The 27,384-nt window shown below is 39.0% G+C and overlaps 1 protein-coding gene across 46 annotated transcripts in view; it reads left to right on the top strand.

Annotated features, from left to right (window-relative positions):
- The window catches only part of DOCK9 (dedicator of cytokinesis 9), a 269,635-nt gene that overhangs the window by 196,233 nt on the left and 46,018 nt on the right, over positions 1-27,384 (top strand). For 9 of the 46 annotated variants that reach the window (XM_070239982.1, XM_070239964.1, XM_070239984.1 and 6 more), the window contains exons 30-38: positions 662-773; positions 3,965-4,143; positions 4,387-4,500; positions 6,507-6,627; positions 10,708-10,841; positions 13,082-13,196; positions 16,927-16,993; positions 18,423-18,470; positions 21,329-21,396. In XM_070239982.1, coding sequence (XP_070096083.1) covers positions 662-773; positions 3,965-4,143; positions 4,387-4,500; positions 6,507-6,627; positions 10,708-10,841; positions 13,082-13,196; positions 16,927-16,993; positions 18,423-18,470; positions 21,329-21,396 — 958 coding nt within the window. Of the gene's footprint in view, positions 1-661; positions 774-1,099; positions 1,142-3,964; positions 4,144-4,386; positions 4,501-6,506; positions 6,628-10,707; positions 10,842-13,081; positions 13,197-16,926; positions 16,994-18,422; positions 18,471-21,259; positions 21,397-21,946; positions 21,991-27,384 lie in introns of all 46 variants that reach the window. The other 37 variants (XM_070239958.1, XM_023621771.2, XM_014732170.3 and 34 more) reach the window with 5 other exon arrangements.

The following is a 27,384-nucleotide window of genomic DNA, read 5'->3' as shown; positions in this document are numbered from 1 at the left end:
TGTTCCTTTTGTCTCGCAGATTCACATTGGATACCCACTTATTTCTCTCGATTCACGTCAGAATTTTCTTTCAGCCCGTGAGGCACTACTCACTCCCTCTCTTGGAAATCCTAACTAGTACTAAGTAGTACTTACTTCCATTAACACGTGAGATGTTAGGGACACAATAATTCCAAATGTGAAATAAACATACCTGTTGATTTTCTTGTCAACACCTGAAATGACTTCTCAACTGCAAAACTACAAGTATATGTGTCATGAATCAGAGTTTATTTAACAAGGTAACAGAAGTACCCACGTAGCCTTTCTCTGTCTCTTCTCTTGTGTGTCTTTTTTAAAGCTCTGCCTTACTCATTTTTTTATTGTATTGAGTCTTTGTCTATAATAATAAGCTGCCTGAAATCCTCTATTGAAGTAGGAGGAGCATAAATAATAAATGCCCTGAAAGCCAGTGGAGGACATTGTTTAATGAAATGTGTTCTCCATTTTCAAACAAATCCCTACAGCCTATCTAAAATCTGTAAAATAGCATAGAGCATGCAGTTCCAAGACAGTCAACAAGCTAAAGAATGGGTGTATTATTTCCCATAGGTCTTTTTAGGATGCTGTATAAAGTATCCAGTGAGGTATTTAACTTATGACTAAATGTTTTTTCCTGCAGACTCTCTTTGAATACAAGTTTGAATTTCTCCGCGTAGTGTGCAATCACGAACATTATATTCCTTTGAATTTACCAATGCCTTTTGGAAAAGGCAGGATTCAAAGATACCAAGGTAATCTTTATGTATATTAATCTTAGTCTTTTCACAAAGAAAGCCGTTTATTTTTGATAAGAAAGGAGAATTGATTCAAACATGACGTTAGAATTTTCCAATTTTTTTCATTGATGAATTAATTTTTTTCTTGTTAAATTTCCATTTTAAAAAATATTAATAAAATGTTATATGAGAACTTAGTTTTCAGCAAACTTACCAGACTATAGATCCTGTCAGTGTGACTTTTTCATTGAAAAATTCCTTTGCTTAAACAATAGAAATTCATTTTACTTACTGTAGTTTATTTTTATTTGTTTTGCTTTTCCTTTTTTCTCATGAATTAGCTTTTCTTTCACCAACTGTGGAGTCAAATGACACTCCTGTAGGTAGGTTTGGGGTGTGACGCTTGCTTTCTTGCATTTTCCTCCTTTAAAAGAAAAAGAATGCAAGTGATTGCTGAAATGCTTACATATGCTGTTCACTTAGGCATTTCCCATAAACTTGGATCATTTTTAAACTCCTGATAAACCAGTGAATGTGTTCTCACTGTAGCTAAGACATTGCTGTAACGTCCCGGGAGGCACCTTGGTTTTTGCTCCTTGGGTCACTAGTCCTCTAGGCTATTTCTCTAAGAAGTAAAACAAACAAAAAACTCTGCTCACTCCAAAAATGTGTTATTCCACCATTTTCATAGCACTGTCTGTAGTGGTGGCAGTAACCTAGATGGCAAGCAACATGGCTTTTTACGTGCTTTTTATGTTTGCATGTTGAGTCTTTATTAACTGCTCTGTATCCTCTTTAAGTTTGAAGAGACTTAAGCTCATAGAGATTTCTTTGTTTTCACTGAGTAAGTCAAATGAATCAAATTAGTCTATCAGGGCTGTCAGGTAATATTTATTGAGTTTAGTACCTTGTGTGTGCTCAGGATTATTTATACTTAAGGAGAGAAAAAGTGGAAGGATGCCACCAAACTATTAATGACACCTAAATCAACTGACTCTGAAATTTGGAGAGAAACACACAAAAACATTCATTCGGAGACATAAGTATCTTCCCCCAGAACAAACTTGGACTGCCTTTTAAGGAGCAAGAAGGGGGACTGTGGCCCTGGAGTTGGTATTCAAGCATTCAGTAAATATTTACATAGCACCAACTGTGCCCAGCCTTAGGATACAGTCGGACAACAAGGATGAAAATCCCCGGCTGTTCTACCTACGTGAAATATGTAGAATGTCAGAGAGTGATGAGTGCTAAGGAGAAAAAAATAAAGCAAGGAAAGGAGATATGAGAAGGGGTGGCATTTTGAGATAGAGTGGCAGGGAAAGCCTCACTGAGAAGGTGACTTTGGGTGATAATCTGAAGAAAGCGAGGGGTTAAGCATTCTGGGCCGAGGGAACAGCTGAGCATTCAGCATCCTCAATCCAACCCCAGCCCACCTGTCTGCTCTCACTCCCCACTATTCCCACATTTCAGACATGCCTGCTTACTCCCAGCTCCTCAAACATGGCATGCCCACCCCTGACACCCTCAGCTTCAAATAACCACCTCCCTGGGGGAATCCTCATCTTCCTCCCTGACCAGTCACTCAGCACCTCCTCTGTGGGGCCTGTCAGGTCTCCTCCCTGCCCTCTCCCAGTACTCCAGTTGCTCCCCACTCTGTACTCCAAACCTTGTCACCTCCTCCCTCACCTCACAGCCAGTTACTAGCCCACTTGTACTTGGGAACTGTGACACTCTCTTCCTTTCCCCTGTCAGGGTGCTGAGGGCAGCTTTTTATACCCACTGGTTGGGCAGTGAACATGTGCTAAGGCCCGCCTTCCCCTGTGACCTGGCAGGGCCAAATTGTTCATCCTGCAGAACTGTGTGAAGTGGAAATCCTTCAGGGTGCCCAGCTGACTGGCACAAGCTGCTAGCAGACCATCAGGGTGTCTGGTGACAAGAGGGGCTGCTCTAGGCAGGTGGGCATGGGTCATCTACAGATAATTTGCCTTACAACACTGAGAGGGATAAATATTTTTTAGCATTTGCCTTCCTCTCTCCCTTCTCACCTGCTCCGCCCCTTCTCTCTGCACACATGCACACACATGCACTTGCACATGCACAGTTAACCCCATAAATAGTTTCCTTCTAAGGAGTTTATGTGAATTCAAGCTGTAAACTGTCATTTGGATAAACTGTCCTTAAAAGTCACAAACAGTGGACATGATTATTCTGGAAAGATGAATACTCTTTCTCTTGCTTCTGTTAAAGGGTTTTATAGGACTTAGGTTAGTATTTTGGATAGCTGCAGAAGTAACTGTCTGATGTGGAATTAAAGTCAAAGAAGGGTCTATAGATATTCTTTTAATAATGGACTCAGTATAAGAATTCAAATCCTAGTTACAGCTTGCTGAAAAGTTGTGTTTCAGCTTTAGTAATGCTCAGCTGCTTTTATTTACCCTCCCTCAGTAGATTTCACGTCTGCCTCCGTTTCTTTTCCAGAAGAGCTTTTAGTTTTGTCATTAAGCTTGCTGATGATTTACTATTTTGGTCCATTTTAGTTTTAGTTTATATTAGTTTTTTAATTTGCTTTTAGAGGTGCAGAAGTAATGAGTATATTTTTTTAAATTCTGCATTAAATAATTTCTTCATTCAGTGATGGCAGAATAAATAGGTTATATGCTAACTAGTTTATTTTAAACACATTGGGTTTTAATGGGAGTATATAGGCATTAGCAACCAGAAAATGGATAAATGAACTCATGTAGTAAAGAACATTTTAATAGACCATGTATATTTATTCTTTCTTTAATTACTTGTTTGTTATGTACAAATTGCTTCTGTATAATATTGTCAATTAGTACAATAACTTTATGTTTTAACTTCATGTCAATAACGAAGTTACATTTGTAATGTAACATATGTTGTTCTGTATTCTAAAAATTGGTACTCAAACTATTCACTAACTTAATAATTATGCAGGATTTAATAGCTTCCAAAATCAAAATCCAGTACAATTATTTGTATTTAAATTTTGTTTTCATAGAAGAGTTTGATGTGTTAAGAAGTAAAGCAGTATTTTAGATAATTGGCCTTTTCCCATTTAAAGCCAACTCTAATCATCTATTGACACACACCATGGGCTAGATACAAAGGGTGGGTTTGGTTTTTATTTTATTCAAAGTGTGTTATATCTTCTCTAACTAAAGTAGTTTCTGTCCTCATTCCAGATCTCCAGCTTGACTACTCATTAACAGATGAGTTCTGCAGAAACCACTTCTTGGTGGGACTCTTACTGAGGGAAGTGGGCACCGCCCTCCAGGAGTTTAGGGAGGTCCGGCTGATTGCCATCAGCGTGCTCAAGAACCTGCTGATAAAGCATTCTTTTGATGACAGATATGCTTCAAGGGTGAGTGGTCCCAGTGGAAGGAAATACAGATTGATGGGTTCTTTATTTTTAGTAATATAAAGAAAATAACCAATTAGAAAATTAGTGGTAACAGCACTAAGACTATTCTCGGTTTATGCAATACAATCTAACAGCAGTCTTTATAGGAAGGATCCAAATACAGGAGATTGCCAGTGCCAGCTCAGTCCATCATTAGCTTCTCAGAGCCACAGGAAAAACTTAAATTGTGTGCCTTTGTTTCAGAGCCATCAAGCAAGGATAGCCACTCTCTACCTGCCTCTGTTTGGTCTGCTGATTGAAAATGTCCAGCGGATCAATGTGAGGGATGTGTCACCCTTCCCTGTGAACCCTGGCAGTGTACGTAAGCATATTCACGTAGACACAGCCTGTATTCGCTTCCTGTGTATGCCATAATGAACTAACACAAACTGGGTGGCCAAAAACAACAGAAATTTATTCTTTCACAGTCAGGAGCCCAGAAGTCCAAAATCAAGGTATCAGCAGGGTTGGTTCCTTCTAGAGGCTCTGGGTGAAGAGTGCATTCCATGCTTCTCTCCTGGCTTTTGTTGGTTGCCCAAGATCCTTGTGTTCTTTGGCTTGTGACTACATCATTCCAGTCTCAGCCCCCGTCTTCACATGGCCTCCTGCCTGGTGTGTGTCTGTGTCTCTGATGTCTTCTCCTTTTCTTATAAGAACCCCACTAATCAGATTTAGGGCCGACCCTAATCCAGGATGACTTCATTTTTACCTTACATCTTAATTAGGTCTGCAAAGACCCTATTTCCAAATAAGGCCACATTCTGAGGTTCTGAGTAGATATGAACTTGAGGGGACACTGTTAACCCAGGGCATATTTATTCTTTTGTTTACCACTAAAACTGTAATAATCCACAGTATTCTTGGTAAATTGCATTTCTGGCTAAGGTGGAGTCAATCAGTAAACCTTCAACTCTTGTTAAAAATCATTATAAAAACCATGCTTTCCTGATGGCTCATATCTCATAAGACATCAGGATCTTCTGTGTGTATTCAACAAAATTTATGGAGAAAGGAGGTTAAAAAAAGAAAAGCATAGTTCTAACCGGTGTGCTATGAGAGCTCAGTGCTAGCCCCAGTTATGATAGTATCATGCTACACAGTCTTGGAAAAGCCACCTCTTTGGGCTAAAGTTTCTCTGTGTCTGTAAAATTAGAAAGTCAGGCTGGATGTCAGGGAGGTCAAAGTGAGTGACACAAGGTCCTCCCTCCAAGAACTGACCACCTTAGTTTACATTAGCTTTGTGCAGTCATTAAAGATGTATTGGAAATTAAGTCGACTGAAGGATGATCCCAGAAATAATCTCAACTTTTTAGTTGGAGACTATCTGCCGTTAATTTGGACAGATCTTACCAGGTGAACAATTTTCTTTTCCCTTTTATTCAGGACCTGTAACTGGCTCAGTTGTTAGCTTTGCCACTTTGTCATTGTGGCATACACTTGAGTAGTTTCCATACATGTTTCTGTCTCTTTTCTCCCAACAGTGATGCTTTGTCTCGTTTTTTATACTCTTTTTCCACCTCTGAATATGTCTCCTAAATAATGGTACACTGAGATGAACCAAGTTTATAGGATGTTTTTGTGGGTCCAAGGGGCGTAAAATTCCACTGTCCTTAGCTGAAATGTACCACATTAATCTCACTCTATACAACATTATATTTCACAATGTGTTCTCTGAACCTGCCTTTTCTAATCAGAATAAGTAATTCAGGGCATAAAGCTACCTCTCTGTACTGCTTCAATCCTAAGAAAAATAAACACAAGTTCTTTTCTCTGGCTTTCACCACAGTGAAATCCCTGTTACGATGTAACTTCAAAATTAACATAATTTCTCCACTGATCGAGATTTCACAAAAAGCTCCAAACTTGCAGAGATTTTCATTGCTTCTATTGTAAGTCACTGTTGCTCATTTGGAAGGATTTCCAATTTGAGAGAAAAACCAGTGTTCCAGTGAGAAAGAGCATGTGAGACTTTTTCTGAAAGCAAAAACATACTGAAATAATGTAAAGAAATGTTGGGCGTCAGAGCTCTGGAAACAGAAAGTACTAGACCTTCTGGGGAACCAGAAATGATGACTGTATGGACCAAGATTTCTCTGCCTCCCAGACTTGAAATATTCTCTGCTCCCTTCTCCTTGCTCCTTCTCTGATCCATCCACCACCCTCCTCCCTCTCACACGCCGTGCCACTGCTTCTCCCACTCAGGCACATTTAACTTGTCAGGCTGTTCCATCTTGTTCTAACACTTGCCCTCACACTTACAAGAACAGTTGATAACTCTTTTAAAATCATCTTCAATTATTTCTTCTCTTTCTCCCCTTTGACAGACTGTGAAGGAGGAATCACTTACTTTGCCAGCTGTAAACCCGTTAGTGACACCACAGAAGTCTGGAAACACGCTGGATAACAACCTGCACAAAGACCTCTTTGGTGCTATCTCTGGCATTGGTAATGCTCGCTGCTTGCATTTGCTTCTCTCTAGTTTAATTTTGAAAGTGTCTTTAATCCAATAGCTTGTTAGCATCTCAAACTTTTCTATTAAGACGTTGAAGCCTGAGTTTCTGCTGTGAATATTCTTTTCCTGGTTTTGATACTTAGCACCTAAAACACCTCAACTCTGCACTAAAATAAGGATCCCAAAATTCTCATGAATTCCAAATATGGTACATTTAATCGCATATTTGTAGTTTGCTTTTTGTTAATGCTTAAGTTAATTTATCATTTTAAGTCTTCAAATTGGATTGTTTATACTGTAGAAAAGGAATATCTTTGTAGGGGTGTGTGTGGAGTGGATAGGATTTATTCATAGTGATAGCAGTTTAGATGAAATGTGACAGAGTAATTTCTGAGGAGATAGTGGTTTATGGCTAGAATGTAATCCTAAAATCGGTTTTCTAAAATCTTCTTTCCTAGAATATTTTTTCTGTCTGAAATAATGTAAGAGCAGCCCCCATGAGGAAGAAAACAGATGGCATAAATCAAGATTAAAATTTAGTAGTTTCTCTATAAGTAAATGCCTGAGAAATGTACTTATTAATATTCTGACTAATTGAGCACCTGTGCAACCAGCTCCTTTGTAAAGATAATGGTACAAAAAATGCGTATCTTCACAGAGTTGTTACAGATACTCACAGGCATATTCTGTCTTTATTTCTCTCCCTCTCTTTACCATACTTTGAATAAACAAAGCGTCCTGCTATGGCTAGTGCTTAGACCTCCAAATAATGAAACTAAGTCATAGGGCAGACCAAAGGGCAGTCCTTTTATCTAATTAATTTGTAAGACTGGTGTTCATTCTGAGTTTATGTCCTTGCCTTTTGTGTTGTTGTTGTTGTTGTTGTTGTTGTTGTTGTTAACACACTATTTCGTGTGGGTGATGGAACTGGGCAGAGTATAAAATTGGAAACCCCACACCAATGCCCGTATTTTTCCTACAATACCCATACCAATCCTTAATGTTACTTATGTTTCTGTATATTTTTCATAGTTAATACTTACCGCATTAGGTGTCATGAATCAGATTAAATAAGTTAATTCATGCAAAATGCTCAGAGCATAGCCTGGCCATGGTGTTCCCATTGCTTTTCTCCTGGGACCTTCACTCTGTCTTCTTTGCCCTGCGCTACCCACACACCCAGCCGCTGCTCTGGGAGTGGGGAAGGGTCTGTTTTTGGAGGGTTTTGTCTGCAGCGGTTCACAGCACTGGCTTTAAAGTCAGACAGTTGTGGCTTTGGATCTGGACTCCACCATTTTCTAATTGCCATGGGCAGGTGTCTCTCCTCTTCACCCTGTGTCCACGTCTCCAAAACAGAGTCCTGGTGAGGGATGAAGAGCTCATATGACATGTGCAGTGCTTGGCATAGTAAACACTCAGCGTTATTATTTGACTGCCGTTACAACAAGCACAATTCTGTAGCATTATTAATGCTTTGTAATATACTCTCAGTAGCCAATTAGATGAGTCCTGGGGCCCGAGGAATGCATTGAAATCTCTATAGGATTCAGGACTTGATGGAAATGATCAAACTAGAATGAGGTGATGTTTCGACTCAGACTTTATTCTCCAATTCCACATTCACCTTGTTAGGGTTTGGGATGTCTTGAGACGTAAAGATGAGCCATTGGGTATCTTTGGCACACCTCAAATCGCGTAAATGACCTTAGATTACTCTATGGCAAAGTCATAAAGAGTACTTGAGACTGAGTTAGTCCTTTCACTCTTTCTTGAATTTCAAGATCTGAATCCACTTTTCATAGGATTTCACCACAACAGAGTTGTTTATACTCAGGCTTTATCTGTATTTCTCTCATCTTTAAAGACTTAAATCCTTGTTCTTTTAGAAATGCCTCCCAGAAAAGCCCCTACCTTTGAACTGTGTTTACTAGTTATTTTCCAGTAGCTTTAGCAACTTCTATTTATCAAGGCGTTTCCAGTTAATTTTACTCCCAGTGCTTATCCCTCAAGAGCAGACTTTCTCCTTACATCTCTATTTAGAAGAAATCTTGTTTCCATGCATATTGAGAATGCGCCCTCAGCAGTTTTTTTTTTAATGTCTTTGGAACATGGTGCATGAAAATATCTAAAACTGATTCATTGCCTGGATAAAAACTACTCTGAGATTACATTCATTTGAAAAGGCACGCTTTCTTAGGTTCAGGGCGCCTTTTCCCGCCTACTCAGTGTTTTGTATTGGGCTGACTGTACAAAGAGGAGAGAGGTGAACTAAACTTCTTTTCATTTTACTTATGTGTTGTTTAAGATTTTTAAAATTTATGCACTGGGCCAGGACACTAATTATACACACAAACACACACACAAAACTTCAACATAGTTCTACTAAGCATACTGATTTTGATTTATTGCATTTCCATCTGCTTGCCTTAGATTAGGATTCTAGTTCTGGAATTGAGCCTAAAACTCTGAGAATTTAGGGTCTAATTTTGCTTTACTGAGAACCTCTTTCTCTTGATCTCTGTGTGCTACATTGAATCAGAAGTCCAGGTATACTAGGAGGAATATAATTATAATTTTGGTCATAATGTGTATTTCTTTTATCTCTGAGTATAGAAAAAGGTTCATAGTTTTTTCATAGGGTTTTTACCTGCACCTTATGATAATCAGTCATACGGTTTCTGTTCTGGGGAGGTGCACCCTGTGGCCAATGGTTTACATGTTCCAGCCTTCACTTACATTTTCAAATTCCCCTGCCTCTTCTTTTCTTGATTATAATACGCTGAATCAGATTCAGGGATGGTGGTGGATAACCCTGAGTGTTAGGTTGTCTTGGTCCATGGCAGCTCATTTGCATCCTGAAATCCAAAAATGGCCAGCCTGTTCTGAGGTGCCGGGTAACGGCATCTCCAGCTTAGGTGTGAAAGGCTGTGCTTACAGCATGCTGGAGCACAGTGCTCCTCATGCAGTGTGCACAACCAGCCAGGGCTTTCAGGGGAGCACACACCTTTTGGTTCAGCACAGAATTTACAAGTCTGAGATCTTATCTAAGCAGGATTAAATCTTGTCTAAGCAGGAAGTCAGTCTATTACTTTTAAAAATTCCATAGAACCGAAGTGGGGGCTGATTTCTGCCTCCAAATGCTGCTTTTGCACGGATATGACAAATTTTAGTTCCAAGTTAGATTTCCTTTCTGCTCATAACTGTTTATTGCAGAGAATCCCAAGCATTCTCAGTTCATAGCACCCTTATTATCATTTTCATGGAGTCCCAGGCCAAAGGAAACACGTAACAGTTCTGTTTATTAGGCCAAATAACTTAATAAGTACTTGTATCATAACAACTTAGTAGGCATTTGAAAAAATAAACATAAATTTAGAGAAGGAACTTTTGTTTTATTTTTAATAACCACAGCTATTACTAATGGGATGTGTCTGCCTGTTGGGCACTACCCAACTTCTCACATTTGGAGCTGGGTTGCTCCCTGCCATCCTCATTTCCTGTTCCACATTGATTTTCACCCAGTATTTGCTTTTTATCATAGCAACTACCAAATACCCAGCTTCACAAAGACATGACATCATCGAAAGGAATGTAGCATAAGCTAACATTGAAACTGCAGTTTCTAGCAGTCGAGTATTATGGTGTTTCTCTCAAAAGTTTAAAATATCTCATTAACACCCCTCTGAGTTTTCTAGGGCACCTCACTGTCCAGTTTGAATACTGGAGGTTTATTGTACTGTTTAATTTTTTCATTTGATAGTTGTAGGTGGATTTATCTTTTTAATTTTTTAAAGTCTTCCTTCTCTCCTGTTCTGAAACACTCTGTGCTCTTTAGTCTTAGCAATCAGAAGTGGTTTCTCTTAGATTGACTGATAGTTACATCTGAATGTTTCAGATTAAAATTCATTTTTATCTCAGTCTATGGGGCCTGGTTCTTTAAAGGTGAGGTAAATGAAGGCAGCTCTTGAGCCAGCTTCCTAACAGAAAAAGTAAATTCCACAAAAGCAGTTTCCCTTAAATTTCGGTGCTTATCTTTTTAGTTCTGTCTCACCAAATCTTTGGTCTTGGCTTAGCTTCTCCATATACGACTTCAACTCCAAACATCAACAGTGTGAGAAATGCTGATTCAAGAGGATCCCTCATAAGCACAGATTCGGGAAACAGCCTTCCAGAAAGGAATAATGAGAAAAGCAATTCCCTGGATAAGGTAATTTATTTTCATGGAACATAAGTTCATTGTAACTAATAGATTTAGCCCAAAGTAAACATGCTTCGTGTTCTAGTGTTCATTAAGTGTGACCTTTTTTAAAAAAAACAACTCAGGGGGCCAACCCAGTTGCTTAGTTGTTGGGTTCATGCACTCTTCTCTGGCAGCCCAGGGTTTTCAGGTTCAGATCCCGAGTGCAGACCCACACTGCTCATCAAGGCATGCTGTGGCAGCGTCCCATATGCAAAGTAGAGGAAGATTGGCCAGATGTTAGCTCAGGCACAATCTTCCTCACCAAAAAAAACACAAAAAACAAACCACCAAAACACGCAACTCAGTTAACCTGGGGTGGATGATCAGAGTATTAACTACGGTTGGAGTCCATTCTCTGAAACCCCTGATTCCTGTTTCCAGGATCTCAGATCAGGGTAGTGTTTACAGTGGAGCACCTTGAGCGGGTAGGAAATCAAAATGCCACTCACTTAGAATCCCTATGGTCTGTATTCCAGAGAATACCATTTATAACCCGGTTATCCATCCAGATGGACATTGGGTCCAGAGCCAGCTCCAGAAGAGATTAATTGATCATATAGTTGATTTAGGGATAAGGCTCTATTTGAAATCACTCCACTCACACTGTACCCCCCAACCCAAGCCAACACACCCTCCTCATATTTACTCTTTTTTCTTGAAATAAGTAAGGCTCAGACTATTGGGAACTTTGTAGGAATGGAGAAAGCTTGGATTTAAACCTGGAACCATAATAGGTTCTAGGTCAAGGTCTCACCTTAGCCACTGTTGTCCTAGTTTATTTCAAGTTATAGGCAAGCACATGTATCAATAAACAGGTGAAGCACTTAGGGACGTATTCCTGGTTCTCAGAAACGTGGAAAACCTCCTTCCTCAGCCTCAGGTTTGTATTCTCATCACTCATTTCCATGGCTGGAATTGACATGATTAGCCTTAACTGCAGTTCTGTCGAGGCGCAAAGCATCTCAGTGCAGGTGTGTGTCATGACCTGTTGAACTTTCCCCTTGACCCCGACATGCCTTCGTGTGTAGAGGGAGAAGCTGCTCAGAAGGCACTCTGCTTGTGTCATACGCAGTGCTGCAGAGGAGGAAGAGAGCTGCCAGTCAGCCAGGAAAAACCGGGTCACTGTGGATTTTTCCCTTCTAACAATTCTGCCTTTGCCAGAGGAAACTTTGCATGCTGCACCTTCCCTCCCACTGCAAGAAATACTGAATTCTCCTAGCGGCTCTGATGAAGTGGGTGGGCAAGAGGATGCATCTGCACTACAGTTTTGCCACTAATTGGACCTGTATTTCTTCCTTAAATGAAAATATTCTTGTGTTATTAATTAAGCCTGATTATTATATATACTTTTTAAATTGTCCACCAGTACCTTAAATGAAAGATATTTTTTCACTGATCTTTCTTCTTTGGTATTTGGCAAAAATTTTTCTGATTTTGATTGGCAGTGTAACTTTAAGGATTTTTAAATCTCCTGTGCTTTTATCACAAGATGAGATTCTGGTTCCTTTTTTTTTATGTGAACCCTTTGAACACGTGAACCTTCTGTCTAGTGGCAAAACTGCCCTCACCCTGCGCCCTGAGCTTTCTCACGTTTGTGACGTTGATCTAAGCTGATGACGGAATGACCTCATCAGTTTAGGGTCTTTGGCAATGCTGTGCTGAGGTGTCCCTATTTGTCCCTGTCGGGCACCTGCCCATTGTTTTCTCCCAGTGGTACCCCACGATGTCAACTGAATGGCAGTGACTCAGCTCCAGGCTTTTGTGGCTGGTACTCAGCAGCACCATAGACTTAATTTGCTGTTTCAGCCACTGACATTTTCCTGAGGATATGGTTAGTTCTTCAGTATCTTTTGAATCATTTCTGTGTTTGATCCTAGCGCACATACTTTTTTGCATGAGGTTTTACTTCACATTTCAGAACCAAGCTGGTAACTAAAACTACGGTTACCCAGTTTGAAAGGTTTCTGCCTCTGGCTTGTCTCTTAGGAAGAAAGTATGCAAAGGAGACAAGCCAGAGCTTCTATGGAACAGCACTTCTGCATACTCAGTAGAGGTGTGCCTGTAGTTTGTCAACAAATTATTTATACCTTCCAATTTGTATGATTTGACTCAATTCTAAGAATCTGTCTCTTCCAAGAGAGAATAGTGAAACCAGTTTTGTTTTACCTGTAATGAAAGAGAAAAACTACCTGTATTTACTTTTTTAGCACCAACAAAGTGGCACTTTGGGAAATTCTGTGGTTCGCTGTGACAAACTTGACCAGTCTGAGATTAAGAGCCTGCTGATGTGTTTCCTCTACATCTTAAAAAGCATGTCTGATGGTAGGTAAAAATGAAGATTTCTGTTTTACTTTCCTTATTTTGGTATTTGGTTTATTTTTTGTTTGTTTTCTTTTTCTTCTTCCCTTTGGTTTTTTTTTTTTTTAATTGTAATTGGTTGAAAGGATATAAGGATTTGAAAGGATTTTCTTCCTTGTTTGAAATGCCTGGTTCTAAATGTAGTAGAAATAAAAGCCTTAATTTGGAACAATATTTTTATAAATTATATATTTTAGAAAATGAGTTCTAAAATGTGACTGGACCTATTTTTAAAATTTATATTAAACTCATACCTACCATCTTAACTAAAAGAGACAGAAGCAGGTAAGTGAAGTAGCTTTTAATTTTTTTTATTTCATTGGTCCAAACAAACTTACTGGCAGCTTGCATAACTTTACTGGTCAGTCTCTTGAATTAGAAAATATAGTGTTGGGAGACTTGAGTGTGCCTTCCATTCAAAGTATGTGAGACATTCCCAGATTTCACTGGAAGCAAGGTGTGTTATTTTAGTTTTCTAATGGAAATAGTGGTATTATAGTGATTAAGTTTCTGATTAAGGGTTTGACAACCACATTTTTCTTTTTTTTTTTTTTTTGAGGAAGATTAGCCCTGAACTAACATCTACCACCAATTCTCCTCTTTTTTGCTGAGGAAGACTGGCCCTGAGCTATCATCCATGTCCATCCTCTCCTACTGATATGTGGGATGCCTGCCACAGCATGGGTTGATAAGCGGTGCATATTTCTGTGCCTGGGATCCAAACCCGCGAACCCCAGGCCGCCAAAGCAGAGCACGTGAACTTAACTGCTACGCCACTGGGCTAGCCCTGACAACTACATTTTTTAATAGAAATGACCACATCCATTAATGCTTTATCTGAACCACATAAAGCTTGTAAACATCCATGACAGGACACTCTCAGCTCTGATTGTGTGATATAACCAATCACATGAAATTGTGCCATGCTACAATGTCACATTTCTTATCTTGGTCAAAATCTTCTTATTTTCCCTGCAAGAAATTAGAAAGTGTACTGTGAGCTTCATTAAGGTTGTTGAGTGAAGATGAACTCTTTTGAAAACAAAATGCCACTTTTTGAGAACCTGAAGACCTGTCTGGTGGCAGTAGGTGTGGGCGATAAACATTCAGTGGAAGGTATTTCTGCCTGTGAATAGTATTTCTTTTCTATCGAGCAGCGTTAGCGAGCTGACCTGAAACTCAGATGTTGGGAACATTTTTAAGGACAGCATGCCTGTCCTTAAAATAGTTTGGGACTGGGTTGTTTTATTCTTCTAGCAATTTTTTACTTTAAAATAACTGTTTGAAAAAAGAACAAACAAATAGGAGTTTCCTTGAATGATGACCAAATATGAAAGCACTGGCACTTATTCTGACGTTTAGGTTATAAAGTTAAACTTCTTCTCATTAAGTCAGAAGTTCTACACTTTACATCATGTAGTGAGTTTTAGCCAGCATTGTAATCCTGTTTTTCTTTTGTTGAAAATTTTCTTTAAAATCTTTTGTTTCAAATATTAAATATGATATACAACTAAAACATAACTGCTTTTTAAAGTCAAATATTTCAGAAATTTTGCATTAAAGTTAAGGTTGCCCTTTTAAAGTCAGTCTTTGGAAGACCATGCACACAATTTAAAAATGCAGCAACCGCTTCAAAACAGTTTTAGAATATCTTTTTTTTTCAATTGCCTTCAAGTTGTCAACATTTTTTCTTTTATGATTAGAATTTTTTTGTGTATCTTGCTTTTAAGAAATCTTCACCTACCCCCAGGTGAAGATATCCTCCTATGTTTTCTTTAAAAGCTGTATCATTTAAATTTTCACATTTAAATCTAAATATCTACCTAGAATTGATTTTTGTGTGTGGGGTGGGGGAGAAATTGCCTTCAGAGAGTTTACTAGACAGGTGACCAAAACCAATTGTGTGACTCTGTAGCTAATACTTTCCTTTATCCCACATTTAACGAGCACCTTTCTACATGCTGGCCCCCTGGCTTTCTGTGCATTCTTATGCCTCCTACCTCCTTCATTAGAGGTTAGCTCTGTCTTCCCCTCTCCTCAGTTAATAACCTGAGCACAGAGCAAGAGAACGCTATGTTAGTGCTACTTTGCTGGCTGGCCAGTTCTGTCTGGTGTGTGCTATGAGTGGCCACAGGAGTCTGCAAGTTGACCCTGAGAAGCCCTCCAGCATTTATTTGGCTCCCTGGATTCTCACCACACCAGGACATCCAGCCTCAAGTAACCAGAGTCTGTCCCCCCTGGATTCTAAACTCAAAACCCCTGAGAGATAGAAGCTCCCTGACCCACCCTCATTACTGGTCTAATAGGCCAAACGTGGCTTTCAAACCCAGGTGCACTTGATTTAAATCCCCATTCCACCCGGATTCTTTAGGCTGGTAATTGGGAGAATTACTTAACTTCTCTAAGCCTGCTTTAGCTCATCTCCAAATGGGAACTCTCTGCCTCAGATCATAGTGAGGATTCAATGACATGATTTATGTGAAATCATGAGACCACAGTGCCTGGCCCAGAACAGATACTCTGTGTATGTCCCACGGCTTCTCCTTCCTGTCACTGTTCTTGTTAAGTATAGAGTAGAAATCCATGGCCACGCGTCTTCACAAGCCACCAGCATCTCTGCAGCCACCCTCTCACTCATCTCATGCCCCAAAACTCAGTGGTTTTTTTCACTGAGAGAATCTCTCAACCTCAGTGTAAATTATAAAAATGCAAAAATGTTTATCAAGTTATAGCACTCTTTGTGCAATGCTAAATGGTTAAGAGGCATACACAGAGAAGAATGCTTCATGTAAATGAATTTTTAGGATTTTAGAATTTGCCTTAACTGAAAATATACCCAGTTGCTTTTGATGAAGAGTAGGTGTGAGTTCTTAATCACGAGTACATTGTACCATGGCATTGAGAAACAGGAATTCTCATACACTGCTTGTTTGGAGGGCTGTTTGGCAATATCTCTCAAAAATTTAAATGCATATACCATTTGACACAGCTATTTCACTTCTTAGAATTTGTCCTATAGATGAAGTTGGATGAGTCTGCAAAGACCCAAGTATAAGGATGTTCATCAAAGCATAATTTATAATAGCAAAAGATTAGGGGGGAGAAAACAGTAAATGTCTATCAGTAGGGGACTGGTTAACTCAATTATAGTGTATACATGGAGACGAATATTATGCAGCTTGGAAAAGATTGAGATAGATCCAGGCCATATTATAAACTCAAAGGGCAAAATGGTGTGTGTAGAATGCATGCTTCCATTTCAGCATGTGTGTGTGTGTGTGTGTTAGGAAGGGAGTACTTACGTACATGCAGGAGTTTTTAACAGATTCCCTACTCAAGAGGGATTCTGTAGTAGGTAAAGAGAGAGCCTGACTTTAGATTGTATACCTACTTGTATTCTTTGAATGTTCTAGTCCATTTAAGAGTGCATTATGTATAAGTTAAAAATGTACTATATTGTGCAAAATGATATATGATGAAATTCAAGGTCAAGTCTTCAAATGTAGCTTCTTTAAATTGAATAAGCCCATTGTATATGTTATCTAGTATAGATTGGTCACTATAGTTTGTCCTTTGATCAGCTATAATAGGCCGTAGGGGAGGGTTTAGAGGCCTACAGTCTGAAATTTCTTCCCATTTCATAATGTATGTAATATGCATCATGATTCTGACCAAATAAATGTTCACTTTCCAGATGCTTTGTTTACGTATTGGAACAAGGCTTCAACATCTGAACTTATGGATTTTTTTACAATATCTGAGTGAGTAATTTTGTTTTTGCTCATTGCTTCTTGATTTTTCCTGGCTAAAGAAAAGTTGTGAAGAATACTGTGTAGTTGAACCAGAAATGCAGCATATGCACATCTACACTTAACTTCTTAAGCTCTTTCTCCTGGACCTGACCCCAGCACCTGCTCTCAGGAGCTCATGACCCAGTGGGCACGACCAGCCCTAAAGTATTGCATATGTAGTTGTTATAGATGAGAGGTAACTGCTTATGTATATAAGCCATTTTAATAAAATAGCAGAAAATTTATTAGCCAAATTTGGGTAGATCCTACATCTCTAAGTTGAATCTAACTTAACTCAAGGAGATGCAGAAACTGAGACAGAAAAATTGCTATAATTTAAAAATATATGATAAGTAAAAGTGAAATCTCCCATATTATCTCATTCTATCTCTTCAGTCTAAATTTCTGATTTCATTTAAGCTCTTTGCTTTTAGAAACATGAATCCACAACCCCTTACCCAAAACTGCTGGGGCCAGATGATTTTCCAAATCCAAGATTTTTAGATTTTTGAAAAAATTACATATAGAGTATATTTCATAACACCCCTGCAGGATCTTAGGCAGCACCCTACAATCAAACACGTTATTATTTCTGCATTAAAAATTTATTTCTGCAGTACTACAGTTGTTCACGATAACTGGGTAAATCATGGCAGTACGTAGCTTTATGTCAGTTAGTTGGGGTTGTGATTTGCTGCCGAATATGTTTGCACAAACTCAGTAGGATGCCTCTGGTATTCAGAGCTTTATGCATTTTGGAATTATGGTCTTGGTTCATAGTCTCATGACCACTTCCTCTGCTGAGTTAAAGGTGGGAGTTGTCATGAGTGAGACGGGATTCAGCACCAGAACTTACTAGACATTATTTTAACTGCTTCTTATTAAATAAATGATATTTTTAAATAAATGATATTTTTAAAAAAGCAATGTTGTAACTATATTAAAACAAAACAACAACTACACACTTGATGTCTGTAAGGGACCAGTCCATTTACTTGAGCCAAAAGAGAGAACTCTTTATAACAGATTTGAATGAGGATGAATAAGCGACTTGGAACAGTACATGCGATTTCCATCATAATTTCTCAGGCAAACTGCCTGGAGTAAATGTCCAAACCCTGAGTTGATGGATGATCCTGTTGATCTTGGGCCTTTCTGAGTGGCTCCATCACCCACCACAGCACTGATGGCAGTGTGGTATGGAACCTCCCTTGAAGGTTATAATTTTTTCTGGGTTTAGAGGGACCTTCCAGAGAATTTCTGAAAACCAGAAGTAAGGGGCTAGTGGTAGACCAAAGAGTTTGTTGAATGTGTTATTGTTGATGGATTTAAGTAAAACAATGTATTGAAAATAATTTGATCTTCCTGTTTCCCTGACAATCTCTTATCCTGTCTTCAGAGTCTGCTTGCACCAGTTCCAGTACATGGGGAAGCGATATATAGCCAGGTACTGTGGGGGTTTCTGCTGGGAGTCTTGTATCATTTTCTGTATTACTTTCTGTATTACTTGGATCCAAATGTGTAGGAATGTCGTCTGGGTGATTGGCAATTGAATTCTCATAAACAACCAGGAAGACAGTTGGCAGGTCTTTGGATTGCTACCAGAAAATCTGGGAGCATCTTTTGCCTACATTCCTGCGTTCCTTCTGTCCGTTCTGTCACATGCGTATCTCTTGGAAAGATTTTTCCTTCACGGCCTGTTGCTGCACTTCTATACTTCCTTCCAAATTCTTGCTCATGCTCTGTTTTTTCTGTCTCCTCTCCTGTTCCTCTTGATTCTCCTTCCTCAATCAATGATTTCTTTTCCCTCGTTTTGCTTTTTAAAAGTCATTTTTTACCATTCTGCCTCCCAACTACAAACATACTAATTTCTCATCTAACCACTTTCCTTCTTTCTTAATGAAAGACTGTTTTCACTTCATCTCAAATTTGTGTGGACTTCCACAAAAACCATCTCTAAAACTGAGCCTTTTCTCCTCTTATGCTGAATAAGCTGACCATGCACTATGTTTTTGTCTGACCTGATCTCTTTGTTGAGGATCATAAATCTTCACTGCCCTGTCCCAGCCCATGCTCTCAGTTCCACATCGAGTTGGGGGACAGCTAGATGCTCATTGCAGATGTGCCCCCAGGCAGCTGCGTCTGTGGAGGTGTTTGCTCGGAGCACGTCTTGTCATTGCAAAGTTCTTACTCCTGCCTGTAGCCGTTCAGGGTGTCCATGTTTGGTTTTTTTCTGTGTTGTGTATTCTGTGATAATATATATATGGGGTCTTGGTCTAAGTATCATATTTTTCTATTATTATTTTTAGCAGTTTAATTATAAGTAAACATTTATGTTTTTAAAAATGTTTAAAACTTAGTTGTAGTTGAGATTTTTTTCATTTATACTTCCGTTTTATAGCAATGAAATAGGGAAGAGATTTTGAAAAGACTTCCTATTTGAGCATGAAGATTTCGCTTTTTATGTTAACATTGTTCTTTTCTTGGTGTATTTGAGAAATTTTCAGAATTATGTTTTATGTTAAATAAAAGTTTGTATTTCCTTTTAAAAAGAGCAGATTTAGAGAGAATATTTTATGCTTTCCTCCTATTAATGTTTTCTATTTTTAATTGAAATATGGTGGCACTTAAAGTTTTCTAATCTTAATTCTTTTATTTTTTATCGTGAGTAATTTTTACATTTGAGTTTTTGAGTACCAAATGCAAGTATATACAAGGTGTTCTTATACGGTAACACTTCTCATCTTGACTTTGCCCCATGAAGATGGGCAAACAGTATTATTTGTAACAGAAAGGCACTGTGCAGGCGAGCTTCACACCCTTCTTGTGGTAGCTATCGCCTTCATCACAATATAGCATTTGAAAAATGTTGTGCAAAATAGAATAAAATGCCACAGAGCTGAACATGGTGAATGTGTGAAGCCAAAGATTTCCACCTCAACAAAATATTTTAGAATTGAGTTTGTGAAATAGGTAACTTCTTTTTTCAATGGCTATAAATTTAATTTTTTTTAAAGAAAATCTTCTGACTTCGTAAGCATCCTGTATATATTTGCATATAAAAGTATGCTTCATTGGACTACCTTAAAAATAGATAGGCATAGGAAGGAAGCGGAGGATGGTGTTCCTTTGTTAGGTGCACTGTGTAAAGACGTGCTCTGTTTTATAGAAAATTGCCGTGGTCTCTGCTGTATGTGAAAAAGATCCCAAACGATGATTTAAATGTTGTCAGTGTTTGCCATCCATGGTGGTCCAGTTTTATGAATACTGCGCCTTCTCATTGTATCATTTCGAAATCACCCAGCAGCATGCTGCCCAATGATACTCCATGCATGCCCTGTTCTACTTCACACAATAACACCATGAGGGAGACGGTTGGCTATGGGATGGGGACAGGTGTCATTCCAGCACTGGTCTCATTTTTCATCTGCTCTGGTGATGGTACACAGTAGGAAGTTAGCTGTTTGATTGCTAACCCAGATCACTTTTCTATTTTCTTTACTTGACTGCTGACAAGTTTAACAAAGTGTGTGGCTCTTCTCCTTCCTGCCTGGGTAAGAATGAAGGTGTTAAAACTGCCTCATATAATCCCTCCCTTTGCGTGTTCGTTCTCTGTTTCTTCCAATGCATTATTTTACATTCATGCCTCGCTTAATGACAGGGATACATTCTGAGAAGAGCATCAGTAGGTGATTTCATCATTGTGCAAACATAATAGTGTGTACTTACACAAACATAGATGTACTTATACTCTTAGGCTACCTGGTACTAATTTTATGGGACCGCCATTGTATATGTGGTTCGTTGTTGACCAAAACACATCGTTTTGTGGCAGCATGACTAATTAAAAAAAATTTTTGCTCTTCAATAACATATGTAATCTGAAAAGATTTGTGGTGTTTGGCAGTTGTCAGAATGCTAACCTTTAGCACCACATTGGACTGATGCTCAATTTTTTAAAAAGTAGTGTCTCTAAAGTACTTTTTAAAGCTGAAAAGTTCTCTGCTTTGGCTTGATTTTTGCTTCTTTGTTGTCAGGTGCTTTGCTGTGAACTCTGTAAGAGCTGCCACCTGTTTGTGTCTCTGGCTCATACAGCCCCAAACAGGCTCTACTGCGCTTGGTCCGCGTGTGGCCAGTCTCCTTTGTGCTGTGTCCTGGCCTCACTAACGCTCCCCCCGTCTCGCTGCAGGGTAACAAGTCTAACTTTGCTTCTATCCCATTTCACTCATGTTGCAGGAACCAGGAGGGGTTGGGACCCATAGTTCATGATCGAAAATCTCAGACATTGCCTGTTTCCCGTAACAGAACAGGAATGATGCATGCCAGATTGCAGCAGCTGGGCAGCCTGGATAACTCTCTCACTTTTAACCACAGTAAGTCCCATGACATACCATCGTAACAGCCAGCCATCTCATGTGACATCTCAGAGGGGAAAGCCCTAGGCCACACCATACCACATCACCAACTTGACTTTTCTTCCAGCTCAAAGCAAGTAGGATGAAGAGCTCATGGCGCAGTTCCCTTCCTTGGAGGAGAATGACATAGTGTGGAACGTGGTCAACTACGGCACCAGACCTAAGAGCGCTAACCCCTTTGCCCCAACCCCTCCGCTTGCTATTTTTAAAACAAAATTTGACAGATTTGATAGCCAAACATTCTCTGATATTTTTAATTTAATATTTGGATTCATTGCCTATAGCCAACTTCTCATTGGTTTCTCTCCCTGCAACTCCTGAGAACATCTGGGACGGATTCCTTTTGCCCTCCTGATCCCATGCATGTAATTGACCAAGTGTCCACATCTGACATTCTGGCTCTGAATGTGTGATAAACCTTAAACTGCTGTGAAAACATAAAGCCCGTGAATCAATTTGTGAGGATGTGGAAAAGCCAATAACAAAGTGACTTTTTCTGTGTTTTCAGTGTGAGAAAGATATCAAGTGTGCTTGGAATTTCTGTAGACAATGGTAAGATTTAATCAGGTTGATGTCTGCTTATGAGGCCGCTTCACTTGCAAACCAAGACCTTTTTGTTCATCCTGCCTTCCTAACTATGGGGCTTTCTAACTTCACAATAGAGATTCCGCCAAAACATGGGAGCGTTTTTTTTTTTCAATCACCAGAGGGGACGTGGCATATTTCATCTTCTTAAGTTTCTCAAAGCAGAAAACCTAAAAGATGCCAACAATGTAGCACTTTAAACACTAATGTGATCATTTATAGTAAATGCCATTTATGCTAGTGGTGTGTTCTCTGAATTGTTCCATCTTTTCTCCAAGCATGACATAGCTATTGTTCTATCTAGACAATTATTTGTTCTCATTCCAAGTAATTTCTTTAATATATGGTTATTAATATCTTGTCATCATTTCTAATCTTAAGAATTCCATTCACTGTGATTTCCATACCTCTTTCTTAATGCAGGCTAAGAGTAAAGGCAATATTCCCAACGCCTTAAATTGATAATAGTTCAAAGTAACAAGGCTGGGGAGTCAAAATACAGCAGCTTCCCACTCTTCTACCCCAACAAAGTTAAATGTAATGGATATAGTCTCTCTTTATAAAATTCTAGGCTTAATTTAAATCAATATTATGTCAGTCTGCCACATATTGAATCATCGGTAGCCTTCAAATGCTAGTTCTGAGTTTTGTACTTAGCTGTGGAATGTACATTAGTGACACATCTAAGGCTACAATTCTTGATTTTTCAACATCTTGTCTGTTAGGGTTTTTTTCTAGCTCTGCAGACAAGGGATTGAAACAAAGAAAACAAGGAGTTTTGTTATTTTTCATTTTCATTTCCTATTTAGCAAGCAGAAATTAAATTCCCAGTATTGTGCAGGACCTGCTACACTGCCTTAGCCCAGATACTTTTTGATACAGGGACTGTCTCACAGTCAGTTGAAGTGAATGCTTAAACTTTAAAGCACTTAAAAAAAAATCAGTAGCAGACCAAGGCCCTGCCTCCAAAGATAATCATTTAGGAAACACAGAAAATAAACAAAAATAAAACGAATGATTAACACACGCGTAAATAACCTTAATCCACTAAGAGGTGCAGCAGCTCCTCTCGCTGCAAATGGATTCCGCTGTGATGGCTTCAGTTGGAGGAAGGAGACAGCTGGCTGTGTTCTGCTGCCAAAAACCATATTGTTAACATGGTTGATTTCCATTCTCTCTCCCTGCTACCCACAGAGAACTCCATCCTTCCTGCCTCTCTCCTCTTTCATCCTGTCGTTTTTGCTGTAGTCAGTTTTCAATGACACTATCCTCAATCAGAGTTTCTCCTTCTGCTTTCCTGATAAACAGTGTGTAGCCGATTCTTTTAGCCTTCACCTGTGTTCCAAATTGGTTCAGATACCTCAAAGTCCTTGAATCTTCCCCTAGAACTCAGTCTTCATTTACATCTTTAATTCTGATTATATTTTTGGGTGGCTTCAGCCCTTCCCTCCATTAGCTTTTTGAGCTCCAAATTGTCACTTGGTCAAAATCCACAGAGGAAGGAGTGTATACTGTATGTATACATGTGTATGTGTGTTAGCATGTGTATGTATGCATACATATATGACATTTTACATCTACCTCAGTATTTTATCAGAAAATTGTAGCCATATATGTCTTTAAAAAATGTTCCTATTTAACAGTGAATACAGTACCTTCTGTTGGGCCAACCAATATGACGTAGATCCAGTAAATGAGAAACTTGCCAGGATGCCAGAGTCTAAAGTGAATTTATTTTAGAAAAGAATAAAAATAGGAAGAGTCCTCTATGCACCTATATTTTTTATTTCCTCTTTGGGTAGGAAAGGCTTTGTCAGACCTCAGCTTGACCAGTAGGGGGCAGCAGATGACCACGAGAAACTTAATCCAGTGGCGGCCAAGCTGCACTGTCTCCATCACCCATTAACAGTAGGACATGGGGAAAAGACACCATATGCATTACACGTATAACTCTAGCAGGGACTAAAACTCTTGGGTTTTGAGAAGAAATAATGAAAATGACAAATCCCACTGTGGCCAAATAGTCTTTAACTATTTTTAAAACACTAAAAGGATAGAGGTTGGTTTTTTGGGTTTTGCCCAGGTATATGAAAAGTAAGTGTTTACAATATGAAGACATTGACCTACTTACTGTAAAGTGCACCCATTGTGTATCAATAGAAGCTATTTGTGTTAAATGAAAAATTGAGTATGATAGCTACATGTAGAATATTCTATATAAATCACGTTATGGGGGAGAACTAAGTAAAACATGTTTTCAAATAAGTGATACATTTGCAAAAAATATAAAATAACACTTTGTATTTACTCTGATCTTCTGGATTGTTATAGGGATATATTCATTTGCATGATAATTCATGTCATGCAAATAATTCAGGGGTGCAATGGGGGGAAAACCAGCCAACAGGTAGAAATACTTGAAGAAAACCTGTATTTCCTATAATGCAATATAAGAAACAGTTTGAGATCACTGGATTGAGTTGCAGAGAATTAGATTTCAGGTCAATGTGGGAAAGCATTTTCTAGCTGAATTGCCCATTAGCTAGTATGGGCACTTGCACTTGGACGTGTGAAAACTGGGTGAGGACCCATTGGGGATATAGTCCAGGTCACTTCAGCATCATATGAGGAGTTGGAGAAGATGGCTTGGTAGACCCCATCTAACTCCAGAATTCTTTGGTATCTATGAAGTGGGAGTAAGAAAATGAGCACAGATGATAATTAAATTCCTTTGCTATGTATAATATTGAATTAACATGAAAAATGCAGAGAATGCATATATCCTCTGAAGTAAAATTAGTATTTTTCAAAAGGCTTTAAGCATGGACAATATGTCTTTTAAGATAGTAAAATAGGCTTGGATGCTTTAATCTCTATATTCAAGATAGTAAATGAAATGTTTGTTTATAAAGCCACATTTCCTGATTTTGAGACATGTTTCCTTGATTAAGAGATACATTTTTGCACATTTTCTAACATTTCTGAAATCATGGTATATCTCACAGTTGGATCAGATCTGTCTTACAGATATATTTTGCATGTTACATCCAGTGTAGCAGTCTGTCGTTGATTGGTGCTTCTTGCAATTGATAGAGTCTCAGAATAGAGAAAGTCTGGCATAATGCCTGTTTAAAGTCAGTCTTTTATTATTTTTAATATCCTTAAAGATTAAGGCGTATAGTATGCTTAAACCAAGTATCTTCATAGTTTGGGTCTATATCCCATACTAGGTACCATTTTTCAGACACAGCTAAACATTAGGTTGAAGTGATCTTCAGAGAAGAGAAAGCAGATAGCATAACCATTTTTTCACATGTAAACTATGAGATTATAGACTATTTCCACAAATCATTTTGAGCATATTTGTTTTCTTGGTGTGTGAATCAGAGGGCAGACAGCAAATCACATGATTTTTTGCCCTGGGATATTATTCCTTATTCTCTACTCCTTACCTATCTGTGAGGAAACCCATCTTTTTTTTTTTCTCACCTTTTTTTTTTTTTAAAGATTTTATTTTTCCTTTTTCTCCCCAAAGCCCTCCAGTACATAGTTGTGTATTTTTAGTTGTGGGTCCTTCCAGTTGTGGCATGTGGGATGCCGCCTCAGCATGGCCTGATGAGCGGTGCCGTGTCTGCGCCCAAGATTCGAACCGGCAAAACCCTGGGCTGCCGAAGCGGAGCGTGCGAACTTAACCCCTCCACCAAAGGGCCGGCCCCAGGAAAACCTTTTTAGCAATAAAAGTAGGATGGAGACGAATAATAGACTGTGTAGAGATTGATCAGTCTGATATTTTGCATAAATATGTGTAGTTAGTGAAAGCTGTAGACCATGAATTAATATATCCAGGAGACTAGGTCTTCTACATGTGGGAAATTCTGTTAGCAAGAATATTCCTTCCCATTTAGTATTTCTACTTTTCTCATAAAAAGTATTATTTTTCTGGATGCATATTATAGGCCAGAGAAAAAACTAAAAGTGAAAACAAGAATTCTGGTTTCATAAAGGGTGAAGGCAGGGGCCTGCCCCGTGGCCGAGTGGTTAAGTTCACGTGCTCCACTCTGGCGGCCTGGGGTTTCGCGGTTTCTGGATCCTGAGCACCGCTCATCAAGCCATGCTGAAGCTGTGTCCCACATAGCAGAACTAGCATGACCTACAACTAGAATACACAACTTTGTACTGGGGGGCTTTGGGGAGAAGAAGAAAAGAAAAAAAAAGAGGAAGATTGGCAACAGATATTAGCTCAGGGCCAATCTTTAAAAAAAACAAAAAGGTGAAGGCAGCTGCTGAAATGGGAGTACTTCCTATGAGAATATGTATCTGATTCATTTTTCTAGCCCAAATGTCCTCTGACATTCAGAAAAGAGGAGTGGCTTGGATCAGGCTTCTGTCCTTCCCACCACATCACCTCTGGTCTCATGGCAATGGAGAGGGAAGGATGGTGTACAGATGTGGTCAGCATTATTAAATCGAGCTGTTCAGGCAACAGGAATTTATAAAACAGAGTCAGGTTGATTAAGTCTAAACAGCAGATGACATTAGAGGGAAAAAAATCTCATCCCTGGCCTGTGAGTGTTTAAAAGATTTGGGGATTTTAGAACCCAAATTGCTTATCTGAGTGACAACAGAATGAGAACTGTGCAAATGTGAGCAGTGAGTCCTAAGGACTCTGAAGAACCCTTGACATACATGTCAACAATGGCACATCCAGGAAGTCCTTCCCCTCTCCCTGACCAGCCTGGGTGAAGGCCATCAGTGACCCCTGCCCCAAGGTACCATTGCCACCTAGTGGAAGTCATTAAGGTTAACATCTTCCTTGCCTGGGTCAGAATCCACTTAATCAGCTTCAAAAGTTTGCTGACTGTTACTTTAAAAAATTGCTGTGTCCTTTAAGACTCCTTTCTTGGATTTACCAGCTTGGTTTCCTTTACCTGTTTTGGCCTGTAACATGGTGACCATTGATTAAAGCTTTCCTGCGTCCAGAGCTTTCCATGGGAGATGTCACTTGGCGAATTATCCAAGCAGTCTCTATCACTCACAGAACCTCTCCATGCTGCCACTTATTTGGGGAGATTTTTAAAATAACACTAACTCAGGAATCCTGCTGATTTTTGAGATGAAACAGTTCAAGGAAAAGCAAATTATAACCAGTTGTGGCTAAAAGGACCCTTTCGTTTATTCCTATATGATTCGGACAAAGGCAGACAGATTTCTGTATGAATCTGATTCTTATTCTAAAGGAAACTAGATAGTGTAATGGCTTATGGGCGGGGTAATAGCTTGGAGAAATTTTGTCATCGCATTTCCATGCGCGTATACATAGTTACATAATAACTTAAGTAGCATTGCCCATCGATTGTATGT

The sequence above is a fragment of the Equus caballus genome, chromosome 17, assembly GCF_041296265.1.
Source record: "Equus caballus isolate H_3958 breed thoroughbred chromosome 17, TB-T2T, whole genome shotgun sequence".
NCBI lineage: Eukaryota > Metazoa > Chordata > Mammalia > Perissodactyla > Equidae > Equus > Equus caballus.
The sequence above is the reverse complement of the archived record's forward strand: the minus strand, read 5'-3'. Positions and strand labels throughout refer to the sequence as shown.